The 19,223-nt window shown below is 41.0% G+C and overlaps 1 protein-coding gene, 3 pseudogenes and 1 gene segment (V, D, J or C); 3 read left to right on the top strand and 2 right to left on the bottom strand.

Annotated features, from left to right (window-relative positions):
- LOC146980338 (Ig kappa chain V-III region MOPC 63-like) overlaps positions 1 to 16,810 on the bottom strand; it is a 126,788-nt gene extending 109,978 nt beyond the window's left edge. The window contains 2 exon segments of the V gene segment in view: positions 16,170 to 16,467; positions 16,681 to 16,810. Coding sequence covers positions 16,170 to 16,467; positions 16,681 to 16,732 — 350 coding nt within the window.
- LOC146980333 (immunoglobulin kappa light chain-like) overlaps positions 1 to 19,223 on the bottom strand; it is a 202,386-nt gene that overhangs the window by 165,748 nt on the left and 17,415 nt on the right. The window lies entirely within an intron of this gene.
- On the top strand, positions 2,882 to 4,091 carry LOC146980345 (Ig kappa-b4 chain C region pseudogene; annotated as a pseudogene). The gene is made up of 2 exons (XR_015036780.1): positions 2,882 to 2,919; positions 3,612 to 4,091. The product of XR_015036780.1 is annotated as an Ig kappa-b4 chain C region pseudogene (transcript).
- On the top strand, positions 5,613 to 7,528 carry LOC146980346 (Ig kappa-b4 chain C region pseudogene; annotated as a pseudogene). The gene is made up of 3 exons (XR_015036843.1): positions 5,613 to 5,629; positions 6,081 to 6,136; positions 7,049 to 7,528. The product of XR_015036843.1 is annotated as an Ig kappa-b4 chain C region pseudogene (transcript).
- On the top strand, positions 11,868 to 13,331 carry LOC146980347 (Ig kappa-b4 chain C region pseudogene; annotated as a pseudogene). Its single transcript, XR_015036844.1, has 3 exons — positions 11,868 to 11,876; positions 12,173 to 12,254; positions 12,949 to 13,331. The product of XR_015036844.1 is annotated as an Ig kappa-b4 chain C region pseudogene (transcript).

The raw sequence follows: 19,223 nt of genomic DNA on the forward strand, positions 1-19,223 counted from the left end.
TTCACACACCCTCCATGATGGCTCTGACGGTGCTGGTTATGTGTGCTGCATCGGCCTTCTCCACTGACTTGATGCCAACAAACTTTCTCTCAGTCTTGCCCTTGTGACTCCACCTCACATACAGTACACCAGCTCCTCCTCTTTCACCCAGCTATCAGTGGACCCGTCGGACATGATGGACAGAAATCTGGTGTTTTTCAGCTTCTCCCTGATTTCATTTCTCTCTGCCTCTGCAATATAGTGAGTGAACTCTTTCGCCTGTGTTTTGTTCCTGGAGGTTGTCTATGTCTATGTCTCACTTTACTTTAAGGTACACAAAAAGGGTAACTAATGATTACAGAACAAACAGCCAGCTCACGCCAGCATCAACCCTAGGCTGGTGGCCTCCTAATTGGAGGAAGCGTAGCATAGCTCGAGTTTTTACTCTTGCAAATTTCTTTGATCTTAGGATCTTTTAAATTCCTTATTTATTTTTTTATTCAGCCAAGCTTCTGCCCTTTTTACTTTACACCTCTCTTTTAGAACTGATAATGCCGACTGCTATGGTTTTGATGCTGTGCAATGCTGCTTCGTCTGTACGTCTTTGCCTGTATGTCTGTCACTGTACACATGTCTATTGTTTGTAAGTCTGTCTCTGTACTTATGTCCATTGCATGTATGTCTGTCACTGCTTATGGCTGCTTCTATGTTATTGTATTGTTGCTACACGGTGCACTTTTGCCCAAGAGGAATTTCCCCATTTGGGTACAATAAAGTTTATCTAATCTAATCTAATTTAGTAATGATTCAGTACTCATTACCTACTCATTTTGATGTCTCACTTTACTTTAAGGTACACAAAAAGGCTAACTAATGATTAAGTAATAGTTAGTTCCTCAGTAATTTGATCAGGAGTTAAGGAGAAAACGAGTTATCATTTTCTTGACATTCAAGGCATCCTTTGTTATGTGACAAAATATCTTATCTCAAATGTGTGTCGTTTTGGAAGAAAATGGTATTCGTTTGTACAGTAACTGCAAAAAGCCCTAGAGAAACAAAGCAAAAGTTCAGTATGTCTTCTTGCTTTGTTTCATGTCAGTTACTGTACTTCTGCTTTGTTTTACTCCACATAAAAACAAACATGTTGCCACACAGTGAAGTTACTCTTTCCATGGTGAACACACAGCAGGCTGCAGCCTCTGCTTGTGTTTTTACAGAGGCTGTTTTCTATGTATGGAGAGGTTTTTACTCAACACATGAAAAGGTCAAAGGTCAACTCCTCAACTTTCTTCTGGCTCAGGCTAAAATGGCTGCTCACCTGAGCAGGAGAAGAAAGTTGGAGGGAAGTTTGGACTGTGATGTAAAAACTATGTGTGTGTGTGTGTGTGTGTGTGTGTGTGTGTGTGTGTGTGTCCTCAGTGAACTGTATCAGTCTCTGCAGTATCTTCCAGCTGCAGCAGTCAGTTCAGTTTCTGTTCACTTTGACTGACGGAGGTTTTTGTACGACGCTTTTTCACTGTGTGAACACCCACTGACGGCTGATAAGATGAGCACTCTGACAGTAGTAAACTGCTGCATCTTCAGCCTGGACTCCACTGATGCTCAGAGTGAAGTCAGTCCCAGATCCACTGCCTGTAAAACGATCTGGAATCCCTGATGCTCTAGAAGTTGCCGAATAAATAAGCAGTTTAGGAGCGTGTCCTTCTTTCTGCTGGTACCAGGATAAGGGGTAACCATATTGTACAGCAGGACTGACTCTGCAGGTGATGGTGACTGAGGCTCCGACAGCAGAGCTCACTGCTCCAGACTGAGTCACTGTGACCTGACCTCTGGACTCTGAGGACACAGAGACAGAAACATCAAACAGAGTCCTGGTTTTGTGGGCTTCATTTCAGAGGGACAGATGTTGATAGAGGAGTTGGATTCTCTGGACTTTACCTGTGAAGCAGCAGCAGAGGAGAGTCCAGATGAGGACGGAGACCAAAGTCATGTTTTTGATGAGGAGGATTTCTGTGTCTTGTGTTGTCATGAAGGACAGCTGTCAGTCATCCAGTCTTCAACTCTCAGGACTATAAACTCTCCCAGAGCACTGGAGCATGGTGCTGCTGATGCAAAGTGGCTCTCTATGGAAATGCTCTGACTGACTCCAACAGGGACTGGGATCAGTCTCATCATCATGATTATCAATGGATCAATCAGTTGATCAGTGTATTGATCAGGAAGTGTTTTTTGAAATGCTCTTTAGGTTTTACCTGCTTGAGCTTCTTTAATTCCGATTATATTTTTCTCATGTCATCAAACATTTTTGAAAATGTTGATTTTTCTTAAAATGAACAAATATTAAAAATTGACAATACATGTTGTCCTTTTTCTACTGTGTTGTTGTCATTTCTCACATCAGCTGCCAAAATGTTACAAACAGACTAATTATGGTGAGTTTGTTTGTTTCAGAGTCAGAGAGCCGTGTCTCTACAGTCAGAGGTTTTTGTACGACGGCTCAATGACTTTGTATCACTGTGGTACACGTTCGGTGGAGGAACCAGACTGGATGTTGGAAGTAAGTGAATATTTCATAGTTTTTTGAAATTTTATTTTAATTTAATTTAATTTGTTCAATCCTAAAATAGCTAAGAAAAGTACATACTTTCGTGATTTTTTGAAAAGTGAAAAAATTTCAGTTTTAGGAACCAAAAATATTCATTCCTTTAAAAAAAAATCTGATGACTTCAAATTTTGCAACATAAAGAGGATAAACGATAAAGAAACAGATACAAAACATTTATGTTAAAGTTTGATGATAAAATCTTGTAGATAAGAGTACTTCAGTGTGACAGAGTCAGAGAGCCGTGTCTCTACAGTCAGAGGTTTTTGTACGACGGCTCAATGACTTTGTATCACTGTGGTGGACTTTTGGTGGAGGAACCAGACTGGATGTTGGAAGTAAGTTTCTGCAAAAATACTAAAAAGATTATTATTATTATTTTTTTTTTTAGTTTTTAGCAAATACAATCTTTTATTTTATTAAGTATATTTTTCATATTTGTGTTTTTATTTCTCCTTCTTAATCATGGAGTTAAATGTAAATCTCTTTTCTCAAGTTTTCTTGTTGCCTGCCATGATTGAATTGAAGTTGAAGTGTAGAAATGGTCAAACATCATTTGTTTTTTAATATATTGTATATTTAATATATTGTTTAGTAGTAGTAGTATTAGTTTTGAGATCCTTTTGAAACGTGTGATTCACAGTTTCCATTGTTCATTGAACTCATTTTAAGAGTATGTTCAATGAGGAGTATTTTCCACTCGAGGAACATTTGATCGTTGTCAAATGATTTGACAAATGTTTGCACCTGAAAATCAAACTGACAGAAAATGTATGATTGTTTCCTAAATAAGATTGATGTATTTCTAGTCTAGTTTGATATGTTTCAGGTCAAACTGTATGATGATTGTCTCTGTGCTGATGTGCATGACAGGCTTCTTGAAGGGAAGTGAAACAATGTCTGAGTGAGTGACTGGTGGAGCAGAAAAACATCTGACAGAAACTCCTTAAAGGACAAAAGCAGCTCTCTCACAGTAAAGGTGTCCAAGTTGCTGCTGTTGGATTGACAGGTTGTGGTCTGTGTCTCCTAGGTGATACCCGTCCCACCCTGACGGTGCTGCCCCCCTCCAGTGAGGAGCTGCAGCAGCAGGGGAAGGCCACGCTCATGTGCCTGGCCAACAAGGGCTTCCCCTCAGACTGGAGTCTGGTCTGGAAGGTGGACGGCAGCAGCAGCAGCAGCAGCAGCTGGGAGGAGAGCAGGAGCCCCGGGGTGCTGGGGAAGGACGGCCTCTACAGCTGGAGCAGCACCCTGAGGCTCCCTGCAGACCAGTGGAGGAAGCTGGGCTCTGTGACCTGTGAGGCCACCCAGGGCTCCCAGACTGGGCTCTCAGAGACACTGAGGAGAGACCAGTGTTCCCAGTCCTGAGCTGACCACTGGGACTCTGCTGCTGCTTTTCCTCTGCTGCTCTCTCTCTCTCATTTCACATGTTTCACTAACAAGATTTAGCAGCTTCTCTCACTGTTTCAATGTTGTTTCTGTCTTTACACACAATAAAAATATCATCATCACATCACTTGTTTTCATGTGTTTTCATTCAACGTTTCCATGACGACTTCTTATTCCTGTGTGATGAGTTGACAGAGAAAGTCTGAGATGATGTCAAATATATGTCCATATATACTGTAAGTTTGTCCTGTGGTGTGTATAAACTCACAACTTGTCATTATTGATTGATTGATCAGTATCAATACTATGCCTTCATGTGTCTCCTCTATTGTTGCTGCAGAGTTTTCTCAATCCTAAATATTGACACATGTTGATGACAGCAGCAGATAACACACATAAAATAATAATAAATAAATAGAAATACATCATATAATTAATACATAGCAATACGAGAAATACCAAAATACATCATAAAAGGTATTACCTACAAGTTACACCAAATCGTCAGCTACAGCTGATTCAAATATTTGGCAGCTAATGGGATGAATGATCTCAAGTATCTGTATCTGAGGAGAGGTAAGGACCAGACTATGGCTGACAGTAACTAATAGAGGTGTAACGATATCAATGATAGTCAATGATAATAATGTAGAAAGCTCCACAATATGATACTTATTCCATTATTCAAGTATTAAAACTACAGACAGTACATATATAAATGTGTTGTAAAATATTTTTAGAATATTGTTTTTATACTCAGAACACTCAAATACACGGTAACAAATGAAATGTGTGAAGATGCGACCGAAGTGGTGTGAACACATCATGTTGATGGGATGAGACGAACATGTAGCTCACCTAGAGCAGCACTCTCTGTAGTCAAAAACTTTGTTCCAAAGATCCTTCCATCAACATGACATTTTGGTGATTAATGCATTTTCTTTTCTCATCATCATTATGATCACTGCTGTGTGTGTGTGTGTGTGTGTGTGTGTGTGTGTGTGTGTGTGTGTGTGTGTGTGTCCTCAGTGAACTGTATCAGTCTCTGCAGTATCTTCCAGCTGCAGCATCAGTTCAGTTTCTGTTCACTTTGACTGAGGGAGGTTTTTGTACGACGCTTTTTCACTGTGTGAACACAAGCTGACTGTTGATAACATGAACACTCTGACAGTAGTAAACTGCTGCATCTTCAGCCTGGACTCCACTGATGCTCAGAGTGAAGTCAGTCCCAGATCCACTGCCTGTAAAACGACCTGGAATCCCTGATTCTCTATACGTTGCCCTGTTAATGAGCAGTTTAGGAGCTTCTCCTTCTTTCTGTTGGTACCAGGCTAAGGCGTGGTAGATGCTCCAAGTGTAAACCCTCTGACTGACTCTACAGGTGATGGTGACTGGGGCTCCGACAGCAGAGCTCACTGCTCCAGACTGAGTCACTGTGACCTGACCTCTGGACTCTGAGGACACAGAGACAGAAACATCAAACAGAGTCCTGGTTTTGTGGGCTTCATTTCAGAGGGACAGATGTTGATAGAGGAGTTGGATTCTCTGGACTTTACCTGTGAAGCAGCAGCAGAGGAGAGTCCAGATGAGGACGGAGACCAAAGTCATGTTTTTGATGAGGAGGATTTCTGTGTCTTGTGTTGTCATGAAGGACAGCTGTCAGTCATCCAGTCTTCAACTCTCAGGACTATAAACTCTCCCAGAGCACTGGAGCATGGTGCTGCTGATGCAAAGTGGCTCTCTATGGAAATGCTCTGACTGACTCCAACAGGGACTGGGATCAGTCTCATCATCATGATTATCAATGGATCAATCAGCTGATCAGTGTATTTATTGGAAATATGTGACTTTATATGGATTTGAATTAAAATCTGCAATTAAATTGATTGTAAAACCTCCTTTTGTCTGTTTGTATTTGATGCTAGAAAGATCAACTTTAATTAGAAATTCATTGAAAAATATGAATGTTTAAACATAATTATTACTTAGAAAAATATTATTAATTGTCAGATATAAAGTTATTAAAAAGAGGAAGTGTTAAGTAGAGTGTGTTGTTGTCAGAGTCAGAGAGCCGTGTCTCTGTACAGTCAGAGGTTTTTGTACGACGGCTCAGTCACTTTGTATCACTGTGGTACACGTTCGGTGGAGGAACCAGACTGGAGTTTGGAAGTAAGTAGAATTTTTGATGTATTTTATTATGTGACTAAGAATATTTAGTCTGTCACACTTTGATTTGGATCTAGAAACTAAAATGTGTGATTTGACGTCTTCATTGACTTGATCTTTTTCCCTGAAATGTTGTGGCCGCATCAGAAACTAGAGTTGAGTCTTTAAAGCGTAAATGATGAATGAGAACATTGTCAGTGTTTGGTCCAGAATAGAAATCATGCCATCAGATGTTTGAAGGACAGAAAGTTGAGGACTTGTAGTTGGAGTTGAGTCAGACAGAGTCCGAGCCGTGTCTCTCTACACTGAGAGCTTTTTGGAGCAGCACTCAGTCACTTTGTATCACTGTGCTGGACTTTTGCTGGAGGAACCAGACTGGATGTTGGAAGGAAGTTTCTCATCAACTCTTCAATATTGTCTCATCACTTCAGTTTGTGATTTGTGTGTGTGAACATTTGGAGGAGATGTCAATTTCCACTGGGCTGATCCAGATGACTTTCAACTCTCTGTTTGATTCTTCATTTCTCCTGTTGAACACATGAAGCTGCTTCTTTTGGATTCGGAGATGTGTGATGTTGAAATGTGCTGCTCACTTGTTTGTGGCTCATAATGTCCTTGAATCAACAAAGTCAACAGATTCCATCTCAGTCTTTAGTGTTTTACATCAATAATATTTCAGACGCTGTAAAACTATTTCAATCTGACATTTCTGACATTTGTTCATAGATATTTGAAGTGTAAAAATCCAGATGAAACATGAAGACATGAGAGGAACTTTGACCTTTTTATCTTTAGTACTGAAACCTGTCTGTTGCCATGGTTCAGCAGTGATGCCTGTTCGTTGCTATGGTTACTGTGCTGAGAGAGGGAAGTGAAAAACCAAAACTTTCTTGATGTGGTGTGTGTGTCTCCTAGGTGATGTGGCCCCCACCCTGACGGTGCTGCCCCCCTCCAGTGAGGAGCTGCAGCAGCAGGGGAAGGCCACGCTCATGTGCCTGGCCAACAAGGGCTTCCCCTCAGACTGGAGTCTGGTCTGGAAGGTGGACGGCAGCAGCAGCAGCAGCAGCAGCTGGGAGGAGAGCAGGAGCCCCGGGGTGCTGGGGAAGGACGGCCTCTACAGCTGGAGCAGCACCCTGAGGCTCCCTGCAGACCAGTGGAGGAAGCTGGGCTCTGTGACCTGTGAGGCCACCCAGGGCTCCCAGACTGGGCTCTCAGAGACACTGAGGAGAGACCAGTGTTCCCAGTCCTGAGCTGACCACTGGGACTCTGCTGCTGCTTTTCCTCTGCTGCTCTCTCTCTCTCATTTCACATGTTTCACTAACAAGATTTAGCAGCTTCTCTCACTGTTTCAATGTTGTTTCTGTCTTTACACACAATAAAAATATCATCATCACATCACTTGTTTTCATGTGTTTTCATTCAACGTTTCCATGCCGACTCATTATTCCTGTGTGATGAGTGGACACAGAAAGTCTGAGATGATGTCAAATATATGTCCATATATAGAACGAATTGCCTTGTTGTGTACAACTACTTCCGGGTAGAAAACCAGCATGAGAACAATAGTGACGGACGAGAGTTTCACTATATAAATCTAATTTTTCATGTCACTATATCGCTGTTTAGACTAATCTGATGTTTGCAAAGTTTATAAAACCAATGATTGTCCAATGATTACTATTTCTGTGTGCACATATTTGTAATTAGTCATGGTTATCATAGATTAGCCGGGCTAACGGTTAGCTACCTGTTTAACTTTAATAACTGAGTGACTCAATAAACGGACCATGAAAAAAAAAATTTCCAACGGATGTCTTAGTTACAACATGACTGAGCTAACTAGAGTAGTTTCATATCGTGTCCGACAATGGGAGGGTTTTAACAGCTGACGTCCTGATGTTAGCTTAGCTACTGCCGTTAGCTGTCCCAATGATGCTTTCTAGACACTGTGATTCCCCCAAATTGAATAAATACCACACATAGCAACACAAAACACACACACACAGAAATAGTAATGTTTCTTCAATTATTTCAGATTTGTCTGAACGGTTATAGAGCGTGAAAAACATGATATATAGCTAAACTCTCCTGTTATCATTCAAATTACATGCTGGTTTTCTACCTGGAAGTCGTTGTAAACAACAAGGCGATTCGGTCTATACTGTAAGTTCATCCTGTGGTGTGTATAAGCTCACAACTTGTCATTATTGATTGATTGATCAGTATCAATACTATGCCTTCATGTGTCTCCTCTATTGTTGCTGCAGAGTTTTCTCAATCCTAAATATTGACACATGTTGATGAGCTGATGAGCTGATCCACAAAGATGCAGAAACTGTTAGAAAAAATGAAAGCAGTAAAAAAGTGTATGAAACATTCCTTGTTGTGTGAAATACAAAACACAGCATGACTCAAATGTCTAAGAGTCAAATAATAGCTCATTTTATATGTAAATATATTCATTTCTATATGATATTTCATTGTAGACCAATCAAATGTCAGAATGAATTTCATCAACAAATGAGTCCATGTTGACAGGAAAATCAATCTTCTTTCTTTCAGTGTTCATGTCATCAAACTTCATCTGAGCTTTTTGTTGATGTTGAGCAGATTGGTTCAAACTTGATTTGAATCAGTGTATTAACAGTAAATAGTGTTTAGTTAAATATGTGATTTTCAAATGTTCAGAGTGGATCATTATTAACTATGTTTGAGTTCAACTTGTGTTGTTGTAGTTTCAGTGCAGCTGTTGAGTCAGATCAGTTCCTCTGCAGCTGAGGGAGGTTTTTGTACGACGCTTTTTCACTGTGTGAACGGTCTGTTGTTACTCTGCTGACAGTAGTAAACTCCTGAGTCTTCAGCCTGAACTCCACTGATGCTCAGAGTGTAGTCAGAGTAAGTCGATCCACTTCCACTAAAACGATCTGAAACTCCAGACTGACGAGTTGAAGCTGAATAAATCAGGAGTTTAGGAGCTTCTCCAGGTTTCTGAAGGTACCAGTGGAGGTTGTTATAAACATGTGAACTGGTTTGACATCTGATAGAGACAGTCTGACCTGGAACAACAGACTGAGATCCAGGAGTCTGAGTCACAGTGATTTGTCCTGATGAACCTGTAAAGCATGAAAAAGAGGAGAAGAGTTATTGAGACAAATCCATCTTGGAGAAAGATCAAGATCCAAACAGAAGAGGATGATTTGTTGAAGATGGAGAATAGATGGAAGAAGGTGAATGCTGCTGGTTGGAGTGTTTCTCCATCATAGCAGAAGATGATTGTGGTGAAGCTGGTTCCATCCTGAAGCAAAGTTTTCAGCAGAGAGTCTCACCCTGAACAAGGAGCCCCAGGGTGGCCAGCAGTAGAGTCCCAGACATCATCATTGTGCTGCTGTGGTGTCAGTGGCTGTGAAAGGCCTGGACACACACTGATCAACACTGGCCTCTTAACGGCTGGGAGCAGAGAGGAAGGACACATATGCAAACACACAGAGTCAGTCAACTGGAGCTGTCCTCAACACATCATGCTGTGTCCTCCTCACTACACATGCTCTCAACATAGTGCTGCTGCATTTCAAACACAACTGTCACAAAGTCTCTGTTGGATCTTTGGAGCTGATCACAAAGCAACAACATTTGTGTTGTTGAACGTTGAGTCTTGAACATCCCACAGCTTCTCTACTCAGCCTATTGGAGAGCACAGCAGCCAGTTGAGCTGGTTCTGAGAGCATCAGAAGCTGTTACTGAGACAGTCAGTGGATCAACACAGCTGTTGATAGTTTGGACTGTGTAGGTCAATGGTACAGCAGGGTTAGGGTTCCTCTGTATGCAGATGATACAACTAGATATGTTCATGTTGCTGAATGAGTCCACTCTGATATAGTCATGCTTCATTCTTCTATCATTAACTCTTTGATGCACGACATGGGTTACAACAGCTACCTAGCTAGCTGGCTGTTGACATGTTCTACTGTAGTTAGATATGTAGAACAGGTCGACATAGATAGCTAACTGGTCCACTCTCTGAGACGTTTTGTCCATTTGTTCATGAAATAAGAAAGAAAAATTGAAATAATGCCCTGCACTCATTAAATACAAGATATTCCAATAATACTTGGAAGATTCAATCATGAAATTAATTGATTTGAAAAGGCACAGCAAAGAAACACTCAACCAGCATGGAATCACATGGAAAATGAATGCAGGTTATTTTTGACCCATGTCATGCATAGAAGGGTGTGCATTTATCAAAGGGTTAATAAATTCATGTGACTGTGCTGTTGGTAGGTTCAGAGTTTATCCTGGAAGACTGAAATGTTTCATGAAAGAAAACATGTAAATATGTGAGGACAAGTGTGTTTTGTATTGACTTGTTGACTGTGTTGACTTTGTCAGTGAGAGTGTAATGGATGTAATGTGTTTGTTGTTGTGGACAGCTGCTTCAGAGACCAGAGACAAGTGGAATGTGTTTCATCAAATAGTGTCAATGTAGAAACATGTGAGAAAGAAAAGAAACGTTCTGCTACAACATGAAGACATCAACTGTGTGTGTGTGTGTGTGTGTGTGTGTGTGCGTGTGTGTGTGTGTGTCCTCAGTGAACTGTATCAGTCTCTGCAGTATCTTCCAGCTGCAGCAGTCAGTTCAGTTTCTGTTCACTTTGACTGAGGGAGGTTTTTGTACGACGCTTTTTCACTGTGTGAACACACGCTGACTGTTGATATAGTGATAACTCTGACAGTAGTAAACTGCTGCATCTTCAGCCTGGACTCCACTGATGCTCAGAGTGAAGTCAACTCCGTTCCCTGCTCCACTTCCACTGAACCGATCTGGAATCCCTGATTCCAGGTGACGTGTCCATGTTATAAGTAGTTTTGGACGTTCTCCATCTTTTTGTTGATACCAATATGAAGCATAGTCAGAGCCACCAAAATGTGTTACAGTACTGCTCTTACAGGTGATGGTGACTGAGGCTCCGACAGCAGAGCTCACTGCTCCAGACTGAGTCACTGTGACCTGACCTCTGGACTCTGAGGACACAGAGACAGAAACATCAAACAGAGTCCTGGTTTTGTGGGCTTCATTTCAGAGGGACAGATGTTGATAGAGGAGTTGGATTCTCTGGACTTTACCTGTGAAGCAGCAGCAGAGGAGAGTCCAGATGAGGACGGAGACCAAAGTCATGTTTTTGATGAGGAGGATTTCTGTGTCTTGTGTTGTCATGAAGGACAGCTGTCAGTCATCCAGTCTTCAACTCTCAGGACTATAAACTCTCCCAGAGCACTGGAGCATGGTGCTGCTGATGCAAAGTGGCTCTCTATGGAAATGCTCTGACTGACTCCAACAGGGACTGGGATCAGTCTCATCATCATGATTATCAATGGATCAATCAGCTGATCAGTATATTGATCAGGAAGTGTTTTTTGAAATGCTCTTTAGGTTTTACCTGCTTGAGCTTCTTTAATTCCGATTATATTTTTCTCATGTCATCAAACATTTTTGAAAATGTTGATTTTTCTTAAAATGAACAAATATTAAAAATGGACAATACATGTTGTCCTTTTTCTACTGTGTTGTTGTCATTTCTCACATCAGCTGCCAAAATGTTACAAACAGACTAATTATGGTGAGTTTGTTTGTTTCAGAGTCAGAGAGCCGTGTCTCTACAGTCAGAGGTTTTTGTACGACGGCTCAATGACTTTGTATCACTGTGGTACACGTTCGGTGGAGGAACCAGACTGGATGTTGGAAGTAAGTGAATATTTCATAGTTTTTTGAAATTTAATTGAATTTAATTTGTTCAATCCTAAAATAGCTAAGAAAAGTACATACTTTAGTGATTTTTTGAAAAGTGAAAAAATTTCAGTTTTAGGATCCAAAAATATTCATTCCTTTTAAAAAAAAATCTGATGACTTCAAATTTTGCAACATAAAGAGGATAAACGATAAAGAAACAGATAAAAAACATTTATGTTAAAGTTTGATGATAAAATCTTGTAGATAAGAGTACTTCAGTGTGACAGAGTCAGAGAGCCGTGTCTCTACAGTCAGAGGTTTTTGTACGACGGCTCAATGACTTTGTATCACTGTGGTGGACTTTTGGTGGAGGAACCAGACTGGATGTTGGAAGTAAGTTTCTGCAAAAATACTAAAAAGATTATTTCTTTTTCTTTTTTAGTTTTTAGCAAATACAATCTTTTATTTTATTAAGTATATTTTTCATATGTTTGTGTTTTTATTTCTCCTTCTTAATCATAGACTTAAATGTAAATCTCTTTTCTCAAGTGTTCTTGTTGTATGCCTGCCATGATTGAATTGAAGTTGAACTGTAGAAATGGTCAAACATCATTTGTTTTTTAATATATTGCATATTTAATATATTGTTTAGTAGTAGTAGTATTAGTTTTGAGATCCTTTTGAAACGTGTGATTCACAGTTTCCATTGTTCATTGAACTCATTTTAAGAGTTTGTTCAATGAGGAGTATTTTCCACTCGAGGAACATTTGATCGTTGTCAAATGATTTGACAAATGTTTGCACCTGAAAATCAAACTGACAGAAAATGTATGATTGTTTCCTAAATAAGATTGATGTATTTCTAGTCTAGTTCGATATGTTTCAGGTCAAACTGTATGATGATTGTCTCTGTGCTGATGTGCATGACAGGCTTCTTGAAGGGAAGTGAAACAATGTGTGAGTGAGTGACTGGTGGAGCAGAAAAACATCTGACAGAAACTCCTTAAAGGACAAAAGCAGCTCTCTCACAGTAAAGGTGTCCAAGTTGCTGCTGTTGGATTGACAGGTTGTGGTCTGTGTCTCCTAGGTGATACCCGTCCCACCCTGACGGTGCTGCCCCCCTCCAGTGAGGAGCTGCAGCAGCAGGGGAAGGCCACGCTCATGTGCCTGGCCAACAAGGGCTTCCCCTCAGACTGGAGTCTGGTCTGGAAGGTGGACGGCAGCAGCAGCAGCAGCAGCAGCTGGGAGGAGAGCAGGAGCCCCGGGGTGCTGGGGAAGGACGGCCTCTACAGCTGGAGCAGCACCCTGAGGCTCCCTGCAGACCAGTGGAGGAAGCTGGGCTCTGTGACCTGTGAGGCCACCCAGGGCTCCCAGACTGGGCTCTCAGAGACACTGAGGAGAGACCAGTGTTCCCAGTCCTGAGCTGACCACTGGGACTCTGCTGCTGCTTTTCCTCTGCTGCTCTCTCTCTCTCATTTCACATGTTTCAGTAACAAGATTTAGCAGCTTCTCTCACTGTTTCAATGTTGTTTCTGTCTTTACACACAATAAAAATATCATCATCACATCACTTGTTTTCATGTGTTTTCATTCAACGTTTCCATGACGACTTCTTACTCCTGTGTGATGAGTTGACAGAGAAAGTCTGAGATGATGTCAAATATATGTCCATATATAGAACGAATTGCCTTGTTGTTTACAACTACTGCCAGGTAGAAAACCAGCATGAGAACAATAGTGACGGACGAGAGTTTTGCTATATTTATCTCATTTTTCATGTCACTATATCGCTGTTTAGACTAATCTGATGTTTGTAAAGTTTATAAAACCAATGATTGGACAAACATTACTATTTATGTGTGCACAGTTTTGTAATTAGTCATGGTTATCAGAGATTAGCCGGGCTAACGGTTAGCTACCTGTTTAACTCTAATAACTCAGTGACTCAATAAACGCTCCATGAACAAATATTTTCTCCAGCGGATATCTGAGTTACAACATGACTGAGCTAACTAGAGTAGTTTCATATCGTGTCCGACAACGGGAGGGTTTTAACAGCTGACGTCCTGGTGTTAGCTTAGCTACCGTTAGCTGCAAGGGCGTAGAATTGGGTAGGGACGCTAGGGACACGTCCCTACCAATATTCAGCCGCTGTGTCTGCTGTCCGTAGTGTTTAGTCAAATGATTATGGCAGAAAAAGGGTTAACAGTCGGTCTCTGCTAGAAGTCCCGCCTCTAACCTAAATATCGCTCTCCGATTGGCTTGGCCGTTTCTCGCTAACGTACATGTGATTGGCTGTCCCCGCTGTCACTCCGTCTGCTTGTAAAAGTTACCTGCTCGTTGGTCGGACGGACAGGAGGTCACGGTGCTTCAATCTGCAACCGCGAATGTAAGTTGTCAACATGTTCGGCATTTGTTCTGCCTGGGTCACGTTAGCTGAACAGATTTTAACATTAGTGGTGTCATTTACATGAACATTTGTGTTTCTGTCTGTCTGTCTGTCTGTCTGTTTGCATGTGTGCGTGCGTGTGTGTGTGTGAGCTCTGCCTGTGTGTCTGTGCTTGGTAATAAGGATGTCAAAGAAAAGGAAAATGGACAAGAGACTTCTTTATAAGTCAAAGTGTAAGTTAGGCTTCTTCGAGGGTGTATAACTGTAGAGCCTCAACAGGCTACAGATGATGAATAATATTTAATGGCAAACAGATAGGCTACACTTTTTTAAAAGTTAATTTTACTTTTTACTAGCTTATTATTTCCATGTATCCTCCTTTGTGTGAAAGGTAGCAACTGCTTAAAAAACAAAAATAAAGAACATTGGCCAGGAAAATAGGCCTACAAAAAAACCTCAGATGCTCATGTAATTTTATACATCCATATTTTGGGGGAATAAATTACACATAAGTGTGTGAAAGTAAAAGCCTTTTTTCCTCATGCAATAACTGTAGGCTACCATCAAGCTCTATCCCTCATGTATCTGTTCATATGTCATGCATCAACATATTTCATATTTCTGTCAGGTGACAGAGACAGACAGTAGAGAGGCTGGAGGAGATGGAGAAGGAGAGAACAGAGGAGGTAGAGGAGGAGAGGCTAGAACAGATGAAGGAGGAGAGGCAGGAAGAGGTAGAGAAGAAGGAGATGGAGGAGAGGCTGGAAATTCACAGGTGAGGTTAAATAATTATGGATGTTAGTCATGATGATGCACAGTTGACTTCAGCCAGCAGAGCAACTGAGAACTCTTCTAAATTGCCTTCTTTAAACTGCCGTCTTTCATTAGTTGCTCATTAGTTACCCCTACATAACATGAAATTATGATTGCAAATGCAAAAAACATCAACTTTCAGGAGCGATGCCTCGGAGCACTTTTGTGTCCCCACCAATGTCAAAATCAAACCTACTCCCTTGGTTAGCTGTCCCTGTTAGCTGAGCCACTGATGCTTTCTAGACACTGTGATTCCCCCAAACTGAATAAATACCACACAAGCAACACAAAACACACACACAGAAAGAGTAATGTTTCTTCAATCATTTCAGATTTGTCTAAACGGTGATAGGGCGTGAAAAACATGATATATAGCTAAACTCTCCTGTTATCATTCAAATTAGGCGCTGGTTTTCTACCCGGAAGTCGTTGCAACAAGGCGATTCGATCTATACTGTAAGTTCGTCCTGTGGTGTGTATAAGCTCAACTTGTCATTATTGATTGATTGATCAGTATCAATACTATGCCTTCATGTGTCTCCTCTATTGTTGCTGCAGAGTTTTCTCAATCCTAAATATTGACACATGTTGATGAGCTGATGAGCTGATCCACAAAGATGCAGAAACTATTAGAAAAAATGAAAGAAATCAAAAAGTGAATGAAACATTCCTTGTTGTGTGAAATACAAAACACAGCATGACTCAAATGTCTAAGAGTCAAATAATAGCTAATTTTATATGTAAATATATTCATTTCTATATGATATTTCATTGTAGGCCAATCAAATGTCAGAATGAATTTCATCAACAAATGAGTCCATGTTGACAGGAAAATCAATCTTCTTTCTTTCAGTGTTCATGTCATCAAACTTCATCTGAGCTTTTTGTTGATGTTGAGCAGATTGGTTCAAACTTGATTTGAATCAGTGTATTAACAGTAAATAGTGTTTAGTTAAATATGTGATTTTCAAATGTTCAGAGTGGATCATTATTAACTATGTTTGAGTTCAACTTGTGTTGTTGTAGTTTCAGTGCAGCTGTTGAGTCAGATCAGTTCCTCTGCAGCTGAGGGAGGTTTTTGTACGACGCTTTTTCACTGTGTGAATGGGAAGCTGCCACTCTGCTGACAGTAGTAAACTCCTGAGTCTTCAGCCTGAACTCTACTGATGCTCAGAGTGAAGTCAGTCCATCTTGTAATTACACTTCCACTACAGCGATCTGAAACTCCAGACTGACGCTCATCAGCTCTATAAATCAGGAGTTTTGGAGCTTCTCCAGGTTTCTGAAGGTACCAGTGGAGGTTACTTGTACCAGAACTGATTTTACATCTGATAGAGACAGTCTGACCTGGAACAACAGACTGAGATCCAGGAGTCTGAGTCAGGATGATTTCTCCTGATGAACCTGTAAAGCATGAAAAAGAGGAGAAGAGTTATTGAGACAAATCCATCTTGGAGAAAGATCAAGATCCAAACAGAAGAGGATGATTTGTTGAAGATGGAGAATAGATGGAAGAAGGTGAATGCTGCTGGTTGGAGTGTTTCTCCATCATAGCAGAAGATGATTGTGGTGAAGCTGGTTCCATCCTGAAGCAAAGTTTTCAGCAGAGAGTCTCACCCTGAACAAGGAGCCCCAGGGTGGCCAGCAGTAGAGTCCCAGACATCATCATTGTGCTGCTGTGGTGTCAGTGGCTGTGAAAGGCCTGGACACACACTGATCAACACTGGCCTCTTAACGGCTGGGAGCAGAGAGGAAGGACACATATGCAAACACACAGAGTCAGTCAACTGGAGCTGTCCTCAACACATCATGCTGTGTCCTCCTCACTACACATGCTCTCAACATAGTGCTGCTCCATTTCAAACACAACCGTCACAAAGTCTCTGTTGGATCTTTGGAGCTGATCACAAAGCAGCAACATTTGTGTTGTTGAACGTTGAGTCTTGAACATCCCACAGCTTCTCTACTCAGCCTATTGGAGAGCACAGCAGCCAGTTGAGCTGGTTCTGAGAGCATCAGAAGCTGTTACTGAGACAGTCAGTGGATCAACACAGCTGTTGATAGTTTGGACTGTGTAGGTCAATGGTACAGCAGGGTTAGGGTTCCTCTGTATGCAGATGATACAACTAGATATGTTCATGTTGCTGAATGAGTGCACTCTGATATAGTCATGCTTCATTCTTCTATCATTAACTCTTTGATGCACGACATGGGTTACAACAGCTACCTAGCTAGCTGGCTGTTGACATGTTCTACTGTAGTTAGATATGTAGAACAGGTCAACATAGATAGCTAACTGGTCCACTCTCTGAGACGTTTTGTCCATTTGTTCATGAAATAAGAAAGAAAAATTGAAATAATGCCCTGCACTCATTAAATACAAGATATTCAAATAATACTTGGAAGATTCAATCATGAAATTAATTGATTTGAAAAGGCACAGCAAAGAAACACTCAACCAGCATGAAATCACATGGAAAATGAATGCAGGTTATGTTTGACCCATGTCATGCATAGAAGGGTGTGCATTTATCAAAGGGTTAATAAGTTCATGTGACTGTGCTGTTGGTAGGTTCAGAGTTTATCCTGGAAGACTGAAATGTTTCATGAAAGAAAACATGTAAATATGTGAGGACAAGTGTGTTTTGTATTGACTTGTTGACTGTGTTGACTTTGTCAGTGAGAGTGTAATGGATGTAATGTGTTTGTTGTTGTGGACAGCTGCTTCAGAGACCAGAGACAAGTGGAATGTGTTTCATCAAATAGTGTCAATGTAGAAACATGTGAGAAAGAAAAGAAAAGTTCTGCTGCAACATGAAGACATCAACTGTGTGTGTGTGTGTGTGTGTGTGTGTGTGTGTGTGTGTGTGTGTGTGTGTGTGTGTGTGTGTGTCCTCAGTGAACTGTATCAGTCTCTGCAGTATCTTCCAGCTGCAGCAGTCAGTTCCGTTTCTGTTCACTTTGACTGAGGGAGGTTTTTGTACGACGCTTTTTCACTGTGTGAACACATCCTGACTGTTGATATAGTGATGACCCAGACAGTAGTAAACTGCTGCATCTTCAGCCTGGACTCCACTGATGCTCAGAGTGAAGTCAGTCCCAGATCCACTGCCTGTAAAACGACCTGGAATCCCTGATTCTCTTTCAGTTGCTGCGTAAATGAGCAGTTTAGGAGCTTCTCCTTCTTTCTGTTGGTACCAGGATAAGTAGTGGTAGTCACCATCATAATATACAGCAGGACTGGTTCTACAGGTGATGGTGACTGAGGCTCCGACAGCAGAGCTCACTGCTCCAGACTGAGTCACTGTGACCTGACCTCTGGACTCTGAGGACACAGAGACAGAAACATCAAACAGAGTCCTGGTTTTGTGGGCTTCATTTCAGAGGGACAGATGTTGATAGAGGAGTTGGATTCTCTGGACTTTACCTGTGAAGCAGCAGCAGAGGAGAGTCCAGATGAGGACGGAGACCAAAGTCATGTTTTTGATGAGGAGGATTTCTGTGTCTTGTGTTGTCATGAAGGACAGCTGTCAGTCATCCAGTCTTCAACTCTCAGGACTATAAACTCTCCCAGAGCACTGGAGCATGGTGCTGCTGATGCAAAGTGGCTCTCTATGGAAATGCTCTGACTGACTCCAACAGGGACTGGGATCAGTCTCTTCATCAATCAATCAATCAATCAATCAATCAATCAATCAATCAATCAATCAATCAATCAATCAACCAACCAATCAATCAATCAATCAATCAATCAATCAATCAATCAATCAATCAATCAATCAATCAATCAATCAATCAATCAATCAATCAATCAATCAATCAATCAATCAGTGTATTGATCAGGAAGTGTTTTTCTAAATGCTCTTTAGGTTTTACCTGCTTGAGCTTCTTTAATTCCGATTATATTTTTCTCATGTCATCAAACATTTTTGAAAATGTTGATTTTTCTTAAAATGAACAAATATAAAAAATTGACAATACATGTTGTCCTTTTTCTACTGTGTTGTTGTCATTTCTCACATCAGCTGCCAAAATGTTACAAACAGACTAATTATGGTGAGTTTGTTTGTTTCAGAGTCAGAGAGCCGTGTCTCTACAGTCAGAGGTTTTTGTACGACGGCTCAATGACTTTGTATCACTGTGGTACACGTTCGGTGGAG

The sequence above is a fragment of the Trachurus japonicus genome, chromosome 10, assembly GCF_045865225.1.
Source record: "Trachurus japonicus isolate A0001 chromosome 10, Traja_1.0".
Taxonomy (NCBI): Eukaryota; Metazoa; Chordata; class Actinopteri; order Carangiformes; family Carangidae; genus Trachurus; species Trachurus japonicus.